Raw genomic sequence first — 17427 nt, forward strand, 5'->3', positions numbered from 1 at the left:
ACGTGACGGGACAAAGAATTCTTCCTCCTTTTCTTGCCCTGTTGCACTATCCCGGAGAAGGCTGCATTGCGGCCCTGATTTCCCTCAGCTGCTTGAGCCTGTTTCAGAGGCCCCGTCATCTTAATCTGGTGGAATTGCCAGAAATGTTGTTGGGTTCTATTCTGACTTTTTTCCTTTTTTGTTTCTTTGCAGACAAAAGGGGAGATGAGGAAAAACCACAGACTAGTAAGTATTGGGTGATATCTTAATGGGGATGTATTGGGAAAGGTCAGCAAAACTTGAAGGACCAGGGAGCAGGAGTTCGCATCTGGGGTTGTAAGGGACTAAGAATCAGGTGTGGCAAGATTTAGCCCTGTGAAAGTTGGCTGTTCAAGCTCTGTAGGGGGAAAGCCTACACATGGCAGAAAATGGAGGTGGTAGACTATTGAGGTGGGATGGATTGTACCATTTCAATCTGTAAGTGAGCCCCCCCCCCCTTTTTTTTAATGCTCCCTTTCCTAAAAGCTCTCTGCAGTTGGGAAGCTAGCATGGCTACATAGGTATTTCAAGTCCATCCAGCTCCATATTGTCTACACCAGGGATTCTCAACGTGTGGGTTCCCAGATGTAATTGGACTTCAACTCCCATGATTCCCAACCAAAGGCCACTGGGGCTGCGGATTATATGGGAGCTGAAGTCCAATAACATCTGGGGACCCACACGTTGAGACACCCTGGTCTACACTGACTGGCAGCAGCTCTCCTGGCTTTCAAGCAGAAGTCTTTCCCAGCCCTACCTGAAGATGACAGGGGTTGAAACAGGGACTTGCTGAGCTGTGGTCCCATTCCCTGCAAGTGGTCAAGGGCTGGACAGGAACCTTTTGCCCTGCTGTGCTGGCATGTATATTTTGTTCTGGTTTGTGTGTATGTTTTGTTTTTCGTGGGGGAGCATTCAAAAGTAGCATTGCCTCACCTACAGCTGGAAGTAGGACTGGGAATGTAGGAAGCTGAGGTTTACGTTTCTACTTGGCCATGGTGTTTGCTGGGTGGTTTCAGGCAGGTGATGGTTCCTTAGTCGCACCTGCTTCGCAGAAGGATATAACAAACATATATATGAAGTAGTCTTTCACCCATTAGTCCATCTAGCTCTGTAAAGTCTACTTCTACTGGCAACAGCTCTCCCAGCTTTTCTACCGACAGGAGATGCTGGGTAGGGTGGGGACAGAGTTGTTAAACTTTTTATTTTATTTATTTAACCTATTTTTATACCACGCAAAACTTACATCTCTGGGCGGTTTACAACAAAAAACAGAAAAGTTAAAACATTAGTTAAAACAAATAAATGACGACAAAAATTAAAACATTGGTACAAATAAATGACAGCAAAAAGTTAAAACATTACAATTTAAAATTTTAAAACAATATTTTAAAACTATGTTAAAACTATTAAAACAGTATTTAATTAAAAGCCTGGGTGAACAGATGTGTCTTTAAAGATTTTTTTAAAATTATCAGAGATGGGGAGGCTCTTATTTCGGCAGGGAGTGTGTTCCAAAGCTTTGGGGCAGCAGCAGAGAAGCCCTCTCCCCAAGTAGCTACCAGACGAGCCGGTGGCAACTGCAGACGGACCTCTCTTGATGATCTCAGTGGGCAGTGGGGTTCATGATGAAGAAGACATTCTCTTAAATACCCAGGGCCTAAAACAATCTTTATACAGGTGGCCCTCATTATTCGTGGACTCTATGTCCACAGTTTCACGTATCTGCGATTAAGTCTTAGAGACCCAGTTTCATTATCTGCGGGTAGAAAAATTGGCAAAATTCACCAATCTGCATTTTTGAGCGGCCGGAAATGACCCCAAAATGCTTTCCAATGTCATTTCCAGCTGCCATTTTTTTTCAGAGAGCCTTTTTGGGGGGCGGGGGGGCACTCTTAAAATATAAACTAGCTGGGCCAAGCACAGAGCATCTGCGCCTCCAGTTGGCCCACCCACTGCTGCTGTTCCCCATTATCACCACGGCGGCATGCCCAGCTTTCTGGCTGGCCAGCCAACCACTCCCCCCACCCCGTGCCACCCGCTTCTCCCTCCCCCCACGCTTTCTGGCGGGCCAGCTGGCTTCCTCTCTCTCCCCCTCCCCATGCTTTCTGGCTTGCAGGCCAGCCAGAAAGCTGGCCTGCCACCTCCTCCGACCCCCTCCTCTAGCCGATCAGCGGACAGGACAGGCCGGCCCACCGCCGTGGCAATTGTCTCCCGTCCCCATCGCTATCCCCCAGGCAGCTGCTCTTGTGAGAACTGCCACACATGGAATTAGCGACGGGTACGTTTAGGAGAATTAAATATATAGATATGCACGTGCACACATGAATATTCAACCATTTTCCGGGTTTGGGGGGGCATTGCTGGAGACCTGGAGAATAAGGTACTGTCCTTTTTCTTCTCTTATTTCTGCCCCCTTGCTTTTTTGGCTCTTGTTTAAGTTAAGAAACCTATTGCGCGCACACACACACACGCACCCCCCCACACACACACACGCACCTCACACACTCCAATTCCTATTGACTCAAGATTTTGTTAATTGCAGTTTCTGCATTCGTGTCCATAGATGAGAACGGAACCCCCGCAAGTAATGAGGGCCACCTGTATTTGGTTTTTGTCTTTTGGTGATGATGGTTTTCTTTCTTCTAATTTCCAAAGGAGGAGGGACAGGAGGGAAAAAAACTTTTCTTCCTTTTACCCATGTTTTTCATACCTTACACACACTTTCTTGTTCAGTCTAACTATAAAGACCTGCACACAGAAGCAGGCTTCTGTGTGTTAGAAGTGAGGATTCTAAAGCATTGCTCTCAGCCCTGCAGTAACTTCTTCTGGCCACTAGAGGCTTGAGGAGTTGTGTTAATAGGTCTCTCTTGCTCAGTTAGACAATTAAAACTGTTCAGTGGTTGAAGGCTAGTGCCTGCTTGGGTATGTTGTGTTCACGTTTGTTCTCTCTCTATCTATCTATCTATCTCTCTCTTTCACATAATGTGATGTTTCGGTTTCTTTACATCCTTTATTTGTGTGTTTGGACTCAATGTTATGTCTCCAGCTAATCTTTTCGGCTAAACTTCTTTACCACCAGAGCATACTCTGCTGTGTGAGGATTTTAATGTTTCTCCTCACAATCCTCAACACTGTGTGCATATCATTTGCTGAATCACGCACTGTATATTTAAGTCCAGTGCTCATCCAATTGCAGTTACAATATTGCTTTTGACGAAATGCATGTCACTGCTTTGTGAATGGGGTCTTAAAGCCAAATGATAAATCAGTTGAAAGCAATGCAGTGTACAATGGCATCAGTTGAATCAGTTGAAAGCAATGCAGTGTACAGTGGCAGGGTGAGGATTCATGTGCCGTCCAGTGTTCCCTCAAGTTTTTTGGATGTCCGCTTAGTTAGTTTTAGATCCCGCTCAGGTTGAATCAGGAAGGCCTCACTCTGAATGCATGTGGACACGCACTGCCTTGATACTGTCGCTGAGAACAAAATCCATTCCACACAGTGATGGAAAAAATTAGAGGGACCACTGGCAGTGTTTCCTCCAGCAGGGATTCCCAGATGTTGTTGACTACAACTCCCAGAATTCCCAGCTGCAATGCCTTTTTGCTTGGGGATTATGGGAGCTGTAGTCAACATAATCTTTCAATCCCTGTTAAAGGGAACACTGACCACTGGTGCAGTCCACTTCAACAGTTGATCTGCACCAGTGTGGGGGTAGGCAGGCCTCTTTTAAAAAAGCAGGATTCTCTGCCATCTGCAGAGTCCCCTTCCAGCTCTGTCCCTTGAACCATATTGGTGCTTGTCATGTCTGCATACTGGAAACCCACTTCTCCAGAATCAGGAGACTGATGCACAGGCTTGGTTTAATGGCATGGAGACCATGAGCAGTAGATCAGCCTTAATTAATGGGTGAGATGTGATCATCAGGATCAAATCTAGTTGTGGACTGGGAGGCAAAGTCGTCACGGCTATCTAAGGGAGTCCTGGAGCTGTAACCTTCTATTGTCTCTCTGTAACTTTGAAACGTCTCCATCCTCTCTGCGCTGGTTGAAGCATGGGTTTTGTAGAGTTACAGTTCCACTAGCAGGCTCAATCTCCTCCTTGCTTTTTTTCTTGGTAGAAAATTGGGTTCTTCAACCAGCAGTATGCTGACCAGCTGAATATGCAAGAAACGGCAACAGAGTACCTGCAGCGCAACTTCAACCTGCCCTACCAGGATGCCCGCAAATGTCTGGGACGCTTTGGCCTGGAGAGCCACGCCCACACCATCCAAATCTGCAAGCTCTCTGGTACCAAGGGGTGGGGCTTTGGGAGGAGACTCAAGGGCTGGTTGAACTTCAAGCTAAGGCTTCACAAGGGCTTTGGGAGTGGTCCCTTCTGGACCTTGGTGAAGCAGGCTAGGGAGATGGGTTGGAGGCTTAGTAAGGCAGACAGATATTAAGAACTGTTGAAAGAGACTGAGGCTCTATACATGCGCCAACACTCCCATGGGTCAAGAACCTGTTCAGTTTTGCCTCGAGAACCATAAAGTTCCTCTTTATGGTATCTGTGCATCACACATATGGATAATGGGATCTGCTCATGAACAGCCCAATTCAGGACTTTGTAGAGCTCAGCCTCCAGTATATGGGAGAGAGCCACAGCCCCATGGAATGAGAGTGCATTCTTCCAGCTGCCCTCCTTCCACCTGGGATTCCTATGTATGCTGCCTTGAGTCTTACCATGGGAGTAAGGTGGGATATAAATTCCCAGATTGCAGAGCTGTTTCTCATTGGTGGCATAATATGCTGGGATAAAGGTGGTTAGGGAGGTGAGATCTGATCTATACCAACTTTGCAGGGTGCGTAGAGAAGACAAGTCTGTCCAAATTCTCCAGTTCTTCTGGGAGGTCTCTGTCCATCACATGATTTGGCTTCATGCTGCAGTGAAAGCAGGACCAGTAAAACTCTTCCAAGCTTTTACAGCCCTCCTAAGCCCTACCCACTTCTACCTAGTACCATATGCCTAGCCATTACCTCCTCCGTTTGGCTGGTCAGTGCTCTTCCATTCTTTTTATACACACACACACACACACACACACACACACACACACTTGCCCTCGTTCCTTGTTTTCTTTTGTTGTTTGTTCCTTCTATCTATTTGACTCTTTTGCAGTTATTCCTTCTATCTATTTGTCTCCGGAGCAGTTGGAGCTGACACACCTCTCAGACTCATAAGAACAGCCCCAAGGCACATCTAGTCCAGCATCCTTTTTCACACAGTGAAAGTTTTTCACACAGTGGCCCTCCAGATGCCACTGGAAGCCTACAGGCAGAACTTGTGGGCGTGCCCTCTCTCCTGCTGTTGCTCCACTGCAACTGGTACTTAGAGGCAGAGTCTGAGCCCTGCCTTTCCTCTAGACAGAGAGCTGCTCTCCTGTCACCTCAGCAAATGCATAGAGCTCGCACTGTCTCCCATGAGGATCACTCTGTGAGAGAATTCTATGCCTTCTCACCATACTCTGCTGATTGCAGTGAGGACCTTTGCTCAGAGGACTATTCTTACCCTCATGGGTCCCAAGGGACTATGCTTACATGAGGATGATTACTATGAACCACACCACGTATGACCATGCTGCCTACAGATAACCTTATTCCTAACTCTCTTGGCCGGCACTCTAGATCCCACTCTCCTCATTATGGCAGTTCACAATCCCCCTTTAGGAGGTAGTGCTCTCGTAGGCACAGGTCTCCGCCGCCACCTTGTTCCCATGCCAGGAACCATAGGTGCTCTTCTGCTACAACATCTGTCCAGAGGCAATGGATCTTGCGCCTGCCTGTGCCTCTTTACCCCACTCCTGCAGCTGCCCTGTCCTCACCATCTGCTCCTGCACCCCCCCAGGTCCCCCCTCCTCACTTTCTTTGCCTCCTGTGGACCCTATTCTCCCGGACAAGATCTTAGTCTTTTGACTCCGACTGATTCAGGAGGTGCAGTGGAATGCTTTCCAGAACCTGATGTTATGCCATCTGATTGGTTGGATGACCCAAAACCTCCACCTCCATCAGAGGACCTCAAAACTTTCTCTCCCCAGGTTGCAAGGATGGCAGCCTTTTTAGGGCTTTCCACAGGTGATCCTGTTAAGCCTTCATCTGATGCCATCTTTGATCTAATTGACAATGATGCCCATCACTCTGTGACCTTGCCTGTGAACCTGGTAATCCTGGACAATACCCTCAGTTTCTGGGGAAAGCCTTCATCCATTCCAGCAAGTTCTAAAAAAAATAATCAGCACAATCTATGAAGTATGTCTGGACAATTGCCTTTTTCTTCAGAAACACCTGACTCTCAACTCTGTTGTGGTCGAGGTGGCTCAGAATAGGTCCTGCCATAGGTCCCTCTCTACACCATGCCACCCAACGCTCCTGTTGCAACAGAGAGGTGAACTCCTTCACTTTAATATCTCCCACCTACAGCTGATGGCCTGGAACATTTGCCCCATCAGCAATTGAACTCCTGACAGTTCTATCTGCAGCTACGAAACTTTCAACTCTTGCCTCCTATAAGGCTAAATGGAAGCAGTTCTCCATTTTTGCTAGAAATCTCCACCAGGAGGATCCTTCTGCAACCCGCTTCCTTTAATACTTTATTTGATGGATTTTTTAAAAATCAGGCTTCTGCATGGTCTCCATTAAGGTGCCCTTGGCAGCAGTTGCAGCCCATTGGCACCCTCATGACTCCACCTCTATTTTTCGCTTGCTTAAAGTTAAGTGAAGGGCCTCTCCAACATCCATCGATACCCCCTCTGGGCTGCCCCCTAGGGACTTGCCTCTAGTTCTCAATGCCCTCATGAACAAGCTGTTTGAACCTCTAGCTACCTGAGACCTCCATCTCCTTATGCTTAAGACTGTCTTCCTTGTAGCTATCACTTCTGCAAGGAGAGTGGGAAAATTGAGGGCTTTGAGTTCTGACCTGCCTTACCTGATTTTCCAACCGGAAAAAGTCATTCTCTGTATGGATATCGCCTTTCTCCCCAAGATTGCCGCCACCTTCCACAGCTCCCAAAACATATCTCTCTCTCCCTGTCTTCTTCCCAAACCGCACTTCCAAAGAACAACGCAGGTGGCATTCTTTGGATGTCCGTTGAGCATTGGCCATTTACATCAGCAGGACGGCCCCCTTCAGAACCTCCAAGTCCTTGTTTGTGACATATGGGAATCCACATAAGGGTTCTCCAGCTTCCTCCCAATCGATCTCCGCCTGGATCATCCACACAATTAAGTTGGCTTATGAATTCTCTGGGCATACTGCACCTCAAAAGATTAAGGTTTATTCCTTGGCCTTCGATAGGGGACTCTCCCTGGAGGCTATCTGTCAAGCAGCAACTTGGGCCTCTCCGCTGTCCTTCATCCACCACTATGCCCTCTGCGTACGAGCTAGAAGGGATTCAGCCTTCAGTTGTGCAGTTCTCCAATCATTCTTTGCATGACCCCCGACTTCCTTCTGCCTAGTACAGTCTTTTTTCCACTCGCACTCCAGGCCCGCCTCCAGTAATGATCTAGCTTGCGATGTGCCCAATCGCGTGATGAACAGAGACTACCCAGAAGAACAGCAGGTTGCTTACCTGTAACTGGGGTTCTTCTGGTGGTCATCTGTCCATTCACACGCCCACCCAGCCTCCCCACTGCAGAGCAAATTGGCTGCAGTGGACTCAGAAACTGAGGAGGTAATGGCTAGGCACATGGTACTAAGTAGAAGGGGATGGGGCTTAGGAGGGCTATCAAAGCTTGGAAGAGTTTTACTGGTCCTGCCTTCACTGCAGCATGAAGCCCAATTGTATGAATGGACAAATGACCACCAGAAGAACCCCAGTTACAAGTAAGCAACATGCCGTTACCTTTTGTCTCCCCCCCCCCACTTCCCCCTTTTTACTTTTTCAGGAGGACAGAAAGCTCGGGTAGTGTTTGCTGAGCTGGCTTGCAGAGAGCCAGATGTCCTTATTCTGGTGAGTCTTGTTAGGGAAAGGCACAGGGATTTGGAGGTACTTTGAGCCCTACAGCATTGTATTATGTAGGGCATGAGATGGCTGGACTGAGTTCTGGCCCTCTTTCACTCCTCTCCCTAGAAGATGATCAGCTGCTGAGCTTTTGGATTGAACTCCCTTTGCCCAAGAAGAGTATCAGGGCTGTCTCAGTCAGGTCCTATAAGCAGGGAGCCTGTAGCAAGGGCTTCTCTCCCTCCGTAACAAAAGCTGGTGATCCTACCCAGGGCATCTCTTGCTATTTGCCTTACTGGTCTTATTTAGCTACCCTCTGGTTTAATCTCTATCAGCCTCAAAATCCTCATGCTGGATCCTGTTCAGCTGGCCTTGGCTTCTGGGTCCTAATGCTTAAAGCACTTGAGCCTCCCTTTGGAAATCTACTAAATGCTACAAGATGTTCAGGATCTGTGATCCCTCCCCACCCCAATCCTGGAGACAGAACAGTGAAAATCCAACAGGATCCCACCTCCCACCCCGCCCTACCACATGAATGGTTTTTTCCCCTTAATTTCCCCTTCCCTTCCATCCCCAGGATGAACCTACAAACAACCTGGATATTGAGTCTATTGATGCCTTGGGAGATGCCATCAATGAGTACAAAGGAGGTGAGTGAAAATCTGTTGGTATATTCAAGCTCTTGCATGGGCCTAAAGGTCCTCCTTGAATGACAACCGTTTTGTTGTCTGTCCCACAAACCAGTATCAGGTTTCTTATCTCCAGTGTGCAGAGATGGTTGGAAGATGGAGCCTCCCTCCCCACTCTTCTTTCCCACAGTTTGTTATGACTTGTTAGTGGCCCTAGATAGCAAGTGAGAGTGTGTGGCTGAAACACCCTGGCATTTCTTTCTCTGTAGACAGGGAGTGCTACGTCTGGATAACAATGCTCAGTTGTTAACCTATGAAAACCATTGCTTGATAATCCCCAACTACATAAGCAAGCTGCCTTGCCAGAGACCAACCTGGCTGCCTCATTCTGAACCAACTGAAGTTTCCAGACGACATACAAAGGCAGCCCCACGTAGAGCTCATTATAGAAGTCAAGTCTGGAGGTTACCAACATATGTACCACTGTTTTGAGGTCATTGATCTTGAGAAACAGGTGCAGCTGGCATATCAGCCGGAGCTGATAGAAGGCACCCCTGGCCACCGCCTCAACCTGAGAAACCAGGGAGAGGTGTGAATCTAGAAGTACTCCCAGACTGCGAACCTGTTCCTTTTGGGGAATTGTGACCCCATCTAGAACAGGCAGATCAAAATCGTCTCTGGAGTTCTGACCCCGCACAATAAGTACCTCCGTCTTATCTGGATTCGGCTTCAGTTTATTCCCCCTCATCCAGCCCATTACTGCTTCCAGGCAGGCATTTAGAGAGGATATGCCATCTCCTGAAGAAGTTGGCATGGAAAAGTAGATCTGGGTGTCATCAGCGAACTGGTAACACCCAGCTCCAAATCCCCTGATGATCTCTCCCAGCGGTTTCATGTAGATGTTAAAAAGCACTGGAGAAAGTACAGAGCCTTGAGAGACAACATACTTAAGCTCAGATCTCGAAGATCCCTTGGGATTCTCTACAGAATATCCTGGAGAGAGAAGCTGGGACCAAACTGGACCACTAGCCTCCTGCAACCAAGTCTTGGTAATACATACCAGGTCGGCCCCTTCATCCATGATCAAATCATGGATGAGTTCAGGTTTATTTTGGACTGACCTGGCATTACAGAGGAGCAGGGTAAGGCTGTGTGGGTTGTTGGCAGTGCTCCCTGAGGTCAAAGAGCTGGCAGGACAGCTGGAAGGGGAGACAGCTATTAAATTTCTGACTACCCCTGCAGATGTGGAAAGGAGGGTGCTCTGTGTGTGTGTGTGTGTGTGTGTGTGTGTGTGTGTGTGTGTGTGTGTGTGTGTGAGAGAGAGAGAGAGAGAGAGAGAGAACGGCTTGCTCCTAGGCCACCTGTTGCTTTCATGACTGAGGTAATTTGAATGTGGCACTTGCTGCTCTCACTTTTGGCCACAAACTGTGCCCATGCTCAAGAGCAGAATGGCATGCCAGCACCCTAGTCCTTCTTCTCCAGCAGGTGGTCCCATTCTGTGTGGGGAAGGCTATTTCTTGAGCAAGATGGGGCCATGTTAACAGCTCTGCTTCTCCCTCTTCCAGCTGTAATCATTGTCAGCCATGATGCCCGGCTTATCACAGAGACCAACTGCCAACTGTGGGTGGTGGAGGATCAGTCAGTCAACCAGATAGACGGAGACTTTGAAGACTACAAGCGGGAAGTGCTAGAGGCCTTGGGCGAAGTCATCATCAACCGACCTCGGGAGTGAGACTGAAGGAGGCGCAGCCCCTGCAAAACTGACCCAGCCTCCTTCCACTCTGCCCTCTCCTTTTTTGAACAGGACTCTTATTTAGCTGGAGGGGGTGGGGTTTGAGCATGTGCAAGGAGCTAAAGCACTAGTTTTTCCAGCAGCTTTATCTTCTTACCTCTCCACCATCACCAGCAGGAGAAGTTGAAGTGGTGAGGGGGTTGGGGGAAATGTGGGTCTCCAATTGGCTTATTCTCACCAACTCAAAAACTGGGGAGGGCCTCTGACTCTTTATAAGCCTTCCCTTGCCTCTTTGCGAATAGATGGAGCCGCGTTATGTAAACGAATTAAATTAAAATGTGAAGGACACTTTTGGGGTGGGGGCTGTCTGGCTTCTTATTTTGCAGAACAGATGCCAAGGGAGTGAGATGGAGGGGTATCTCAGACGTTGGGTTAAGCAGGAGAGCAAAGGCAAGAGAAACAAGTGCCTGAGCACGACTCTCAGTCAGGCCCTTGACCCGGAGGACTCAACTTGGAAGTCTGCCAAGTGCCACTTCCTAGTGCATACAGTGATGTCAGCTGGTGCTGACTGAAGGGCTGTGCTAGGTGGATGAGCAAAGATGCTGCAAGAAATAGTTTTGTATCCTGAACTTTAACCACGAAAATGAATGCATCTTATTCATCAGCTGCTACCGTCCCCATTCTGCACATGATGAAGCAGCTTATTTGAAACCATGTTACATATGGTAGGCTGGATGCAAAATAGGGCCAAGTGTGGAACAGTTAAGGAGAATGAAAACTGAGCTATTGAGATCAGTGGGGAAGGGTAAAGGGATGTTCTCCTTTTTAAGCTGCTCTCTACATTCCCTGAGGTGTAGAAACCTGTCCATTCTCTCTCTTCAGATGATGGGAATGCCAGAATTCTTGTGGCTATATGTAGAAAACTTTTACTCATGCTAAAAAAAATGGTGTTCATCCCTTTAGTAGTATTTTGCTGTAAACTATATTGGCTTCATTGATCCCAAAGTTATCCTGAGCCTCTTAATGAGTTTTGCAAAACTTTGTAACATCTTCGCCATCTCACTAAAACGGCAGGGAGTGTACCTTTCCCTCCTCGCCCACTCAAAAATCATCCATTCATGCCCGGAGGAAAGTGAGAGAGCTACTTTGGTTTTCCCCCATGGAGCGTTGGAAACAAGCCCAATAGCATAAACTGAACTGTGTTCTTAGATGTCTTCAAACAAAAAAGCAAAGCTGTACAAGGTTATGGGGGGGGGACATTTAAATAGACTGCAGGTAAATTAATGGAGGGGTGAAGCCTCCTCATGCCATAGAAATGGTTGCTTTGCACACTCCAACTTTATGATACCCTCTTGTGAACTCTCTGGAAGTACTGTGACCAGGTGGAAAGGGGTCTTTGACTACCATATTTGTAGTAGTGATATTGAAATGATAATAAATAATAACTTTATTTATAGCACCACCTGTAACAATTGTTCTCCGGTACAAAGTATAAACAGAACATGCAATAGTGAAAACTACTATAAAATACAACTAGTAACACACACACACAAATTTTAAACCTGGGTGAACAAAAAGGCATTTAACAGAACATAGTGATGATGCCAGGTGAGTCTCACTGGGGAGGGTATTCCATAAATGGGGTGCCACCACTGAAAAGGCCCTCTCCCTAGGAGGCTTTCGCCTCACCTCATTTGGCAGGGGCACTTGGAGTAGGGTCTCTGTCAAGAACTATGGATAAGATGTTCTTATATGGGATAAGATGTTCTTTTAGGGAACCTGATCCCAAGCTATTTAGGGCTTTAAAGGTTAAAACCAGCACTTTAAAATGGGCTCAAAAATGGACTGGGAATTGGTAGAATAGCTTGGTTTTCCTGGTGTCCTTTTGGGAAGTGTGGGAGAATAGCTTTATATGTCAAAATTCCTGTCCCTACACACAGTTATTACAGGCACAAGACTCCTGTTGTCCTCTTGTAGTGGTTTGTCTTAAATGTGAGGCTAAGATGCCATATGGAACCAAGATTTCAGCATCCTCTTCCAGTAGCTTATGTCCCTCTGTCTCTTGGGAATAGGATAACCAAATGCTACCACAGCAAGAAGTGTTAAAGTCAGAGAGGTAGAACATCCAGATAAAATAGACTGTAATTCAGAGCTTCATGTAAAGCAAGCCATATCTGAAGTGGGAATTGAAGCAGCTATAGCTTTTCTCACCTATTCTTTTTTCCTTGTGCCTTTTGTCTGCAATACTCTCCCTTCCCCGTCTGCTGCAGTGAGCAGGGCTCCAGCTGTGCCACAGTGTGAGAGGACTAAGAGGTGGGAAACAAAACGGGGGTTGCTCCAGCAGTGGATGTGAAGGGAAAGACTTGGCAGCCTCTGCTTCATGACACTAGGGGTACCTGCCCATCTTGTAGCCTTGCAGATTAATCTGTAACTACCAAGGCTTCCAAACAGCTTCTTCATTTTTATATACCTTTTCATATGTTATGGATATGTACATTAGCCTTGGGAGTTCATAGAAACAGGGTTAGATTTGTGTTGCCTCCTTTTCAAGACACCCTACCCTCTCTGTCCATGGCCGCTCCATTTGTATTTTGATAAGAGGTCTGTTGCCAACACTCCTTTCCCTTCCTCATGACCACCAGGATGCATTGGATACAGTTTGTGTATTGCAAGTCTCACAAGTCAGGCTTGCCCAGCTTAAAACGAGTACCTGGAACAGAGGACTGGCACCCCTTCTCCATCACTGTACAAACAAGTGGATCAAATCAAATGAGAGAGATGAAGTTCTATAAGATGCATTGGAGGTAGAATGGAGCAGGAACCTTTGGGAAGCATGAGAACTGTTTTGAAAAGAGATGGATTCCAGCACTAATACCAAGGCATTTTGCCTCCTAGCTTCATCCCTGTTATGTTATTGGTCCATCTGATTTACTGACAATCAGCAGCTCTCTTAAGGGCTTAGGTCTTTCTCAGCCTTGTCGTCTGCTTGAGATCCTTTCAAACAGGGATACCAGAGACTGAACCTACAATTGTACCGGTATGTAAGCAAAGCATATGCTCTACTGCTGTGTTCAGCACTGCCCCCTCACAACCACCTGCAGCTCCAGGCAACTGTTCTTGCAACTAGTTTCATTTTAATTGCCCACTTAGTAACAGTGTCCTACCAAATAGGGATGTGCAAATTGATTTGGGTACAAAACAATTTGTATCTGAATCTAGCTGATTTGGGCAATTTGTAGACAGGACAGGTTGCCCCTGAGCTCAATTGCCCCAATTTGGGTATAAAACAAATCACCCAGATTTGGGACATGAAAAAATTCAGAGATTTGGACTTCCCATTTTGTGGCCAAAAAGTGGGTTCATCTTTTGAATGAACAAAGATGAAAAATGATAGTGGATTCTTAGTTAATTCATCATTTTGCACCAAAGATGATGAACGAACATCTTTGTTCATCCATCATCTTTGGTGCAAGATTATGAATGACCAGAGAATCCACGGGCGGTGGTTGGCACCACTATTCCCTCTAAGGTGTGTGCATGCTCATAAGTTTTTGGATGTCTGCTCAGTTCATTTTAGATCCTGCTCAGGTTGAATCAGAAAAGCTCCACTCTGAATGCACGTGCGCACACACTGCCTTGATACTGCCGCCGAGAGCAAAACTCATTCTGCACAGAGATGAAAAGGATTAGAGGGACCACTGGTTGGCACCCCATGTGCACTACACCACAAGCTGCTCTAGACCACCCTGGTACCCTCTGTGTGGAGTTATGGGGCTGCAAACTTCACTAAAAAATTTAAAAATTGTCCCTTTGCCCAATTTCTTTGAAATTTGGGTGCTAGCTTCCTTCTACCCATTGGGAACTACTACCCACCACAACGCACTCTTGGCCACCCTGGTGCCCCCCCCCACAGTTGTGGGGCTGCTGAAATCTCCATTATTCCCTATGAGGAAAGCTTAAAGAGGCACAAACTTCAAATGAAAAAAAAAATGTCCCTTTGCCCAATTTCTTTGAAAGTTGGGTGGTAGCTTCCACCCATTGGGCACTACCACCCACCCCACTCTTTTGCCCCAGAACCCCTTTTTTGCCCCAAATTGATTCAGATCCAGATCAAATCTGGGGTGATTGGGGGGGGGCAGATTCATATCCAAAACAAATTGGAGGTGATTTGATTTGGGTACAAATAAAATTAGAAAAAATCCATTCGTGCAGATCTCCCTACTGCCAAGCACATAGGTGCTACCAAGTGGGGGGGTGAGCAGATGCTTCCGCTTGGATAAGAGTAGTTCCTCCTCTACGCCTGCCCCTAAAATGCAGGAGATACATTCAGGTCTAGAACAAACCACCATCTTTTAAGAACACAGCCTCAGCAGACAATGTACTCCTGTTCCTATCAAACCCAGAGATCACTCTGCCACATTTCATGACCCTAACTGATAAATTTGGAAACTTATCTGGTTACAAAGTAAACTGGGATGAATTACTCTGTTTCATGAGACATAATATCTGAGGGGTGTGGTGGGAATTTTACTGTTTTGCCAAGAAGATACACTATTTAGTCCTCTATTTCCTCTATTTCCTAGAATGTAGGAGAAATTGTCAATATTAGTCTAGAACCACTACCAAACATAGAGAATGATCTGCTGCATTGGGGAAGTCTTTCTTTTAGTCTTTGGAGATAACATTGTTATATTAAACCCCTGTGTCTTTCCAACGTTAATGGATGTACTCTGTGATCTCCTTTTAACTATATCTCGGGAATACATTGCAAAGTTTGATAGGCTTGTCTGTCCCTTCCTCTGGTGACGGAATGAAACTTCGGTGTACAAGAAGCTTCAACTTCCACTACATAAGGAGGATATAGCCTCCTGAACCTGAGGATTGATCAAAATACATCTTTAGTGACACAGAAACATTTTTTTGGCTTGCCCTGATACCTTATTCTATCTACCATGATGAGTTGGGCTGGAATTGCAATGGGTGCATTCTTTGGAAGGCACTACAGCTTTGAGATCTACATTCCTCAGACTCCCTGAACAGTATATTTCCACTATAACTGCTGCTAGAGCTGCCTGGACAGAGGCGTATCTAGGGAAATTAGCGCCTAGGGCAAGCACTGAAATTGTGCCCCCTGTCCAAACACCTGACACCCATCTTTCAGATAACTTTACCATAATAGCAGCTGAAAAATACAAGTCAAGCTCACGAATCTTTTAATATTTCAAAAACTATTTAGCAGTGGATGTAGCCAGACCAAAAAATGCTGGAAAACATTTTCAGTATGCTGGGGCTCATGAAATACCCAAATACTATGTGGAGGTGTACTTGGAAAACTAAACAGAAGTGCCTGTCTAATTCTCTACTATGCATTGTAGCATCACTATTACATAAGTTTTAAAAATAAATGGAGAATTGGACTTTTCCCAGATACTCTGAAAATAATTTAAGGATATGCAGAGTCATTGCTTGGAATATATTCTAGTATTTCAGAAAGACAGTTAAAATGAAAGAAAGAGAGCAAGAAACTCCCAGTGGGCCTTAATACTAAGGATTTCACACTGATTCAAAGACAAACTCACCATTAATAGACATATTATTAAGACATCACATTTAACTCACTTATCACAAGAAGCAAAGTAAGAGCAAATGAATGCAATCCTAGCTCATAAGCTTCAGCTCAGTATTCACAAGCCCTGATTCTCTGTACTTAGTGCCAATCTGAATATGTGTACAGTGACTTATGTTATATTATTATTTTTAATTACCTGTAGCCCCTTCGGGGGACTTCCTAAAGGCCGTGAGAGGAGTCTGCAAAGGTTTCCTCCTGCTCCCGCTGTCCTCTAAGGCCTCGCAAGGACCATTTGAGCATGTGCAGTAGCCATTTTTAAAAATATTTTTTTTTTAAAAATGGCCACTGAAAACAAAATGGCCACTGTGCATGCTCAAATGGCCTCTGCGAGGCCTGGCATGGCTTAGGGCCTCACAGAGGCCATTTGAGCATGCACAGTGGCCATTTTGTTTTCAGCAGCCATTTAAAAATAATTTTAAGGAATGGCGCCCCCCCCTTCATGTGGCGCCTGGGACACGTGCCCTGCCTGCCCTGCCCTAGATACGCCCTGTGCCTGGAACAGGGTTCTGGCACTCTAACAGATCACTTTGCTAATTATAAGCTCACCTTCAGTGATCCTCAGGTTAAAATTAGGGGTTGCCCCTTATATTGGGAAGAGTGGATTGAGAGTGTTATTGTCACACAGTGTCAATGTAAAGATCAAGCTGATGTTTAAAAAAATCTTTTCAACAATTGCAAGCTGAAGTCTCCCTCCCTCCTTCCTCTTCCGGGCAATATTTACAACCAACACTGCTTCAACTGTTAGTTTTGGCCCTGATGGACAGGTTGCAGCTGAACCCCTCCAAAGATTTTGCAGTTTGATAATATAATATGTGGCCTAGTTTCTGCAAACAGGGTATTCACTGCCTACCTAAAATCTTGTCTATTATTTAACACCTTCACTTACAGAAAGGGAGAAATGACATGAAGACTTAGGTACAGTAATATCTAATATGTAATGGATGGCTGCTATAAACCGTGTGTCATATATCCTCGGACTACCGGTTTTGACTGATTCAACAAAAGATCCTGTTCTAAGCCTATGGAATGCCAGCCCAATAATTTTCATTAGGCCTAACCTGTGATGATGCATGCTGCAAGGAAGGAAATGCAGGGCTGCTTCCCATTTTGTGGTCATGTAAGATCTTCCACCCATTCTGGGGGAAAGTGCCAGAACAGGTCACCTTAACAACATGTACTGTTACTCCATAATCTATTATATTGGGAAGGAATCATTCTGTCAAACTGAAAACCTCAGAAGCACCGGAAAGAATGCAATTGATCAGTGGACCTATCAGCACTGGCAGATCATGAGAAAACCTTGTCCCACACATTTGATAATGAGCAGGTGTCTAATGGAATATGGAACAATATTTGTTGGCTTGTTTGTACATTGACTGCCTTATCCAGCATTCTTGAGGTTGGAGGAGACAGATAGGTTGCTTCTCCCTTCCTGCCTGCTTTCTTCTC

The 17427-nt window shown here is 46.0% G+C and overlaps 1 protein-coding gene across 3 annotated transcripts in view; it reads left to right on the plus strand.

Moving 5' to 3' along the window:
- The window catches only part of ABCF1 (ATP binding cassette subfamily F member 1), a 50235-nt gene extending 39538 nt beyond the window's left edge, over nucleotides 1-10697 (plus strand). For all 3 annotated transcript variants that reach the window (XM_053291849.1, XM_053291848.1, XM_053291847.1), the window contains exons 23-27: nucleotides 193-225; nucleotides 4137-4305; nucleotides 7933-7997; nucleotides 8566-8638; nucleotides 10183-10697. In XM_053291849.1, the coding sequence (XP_053147824.1) occupies nucleotides 193-225; nucleotides 4137-4305; nucleotides 7933-7997; nucleotides 8566-8638; nucleotides 10183-10349 (507 nt within the window). In that variant the 3' untranslated portion in view covers nucleotides 10350-10697. The remainder of the gene's footprint in view (nucleotides 1-192; nucleotides 226-4136; nucleotides 4306-7932; nucleotides 7998-8565; nucleotides 8639-10182) is intronic.
- The last annotated feature ends 6730 nt before the right edge of the window (nucleotides 10698-17427 follow it).

Source organism: Hemicordylus capensis, chromosome 2 (assembly GCF_027244095.1).
Source record: "Hemicordylus capensis ecotype Gifberg chromosome 2, rHemCap1.1.pri, whole genome shotgun sequence".
NCBI lineage: Eukaryota > Metazoa > Chordata > Lepidosauria > Squamata > Cordylidae > Hemicordylus > Hemicordylus capensis.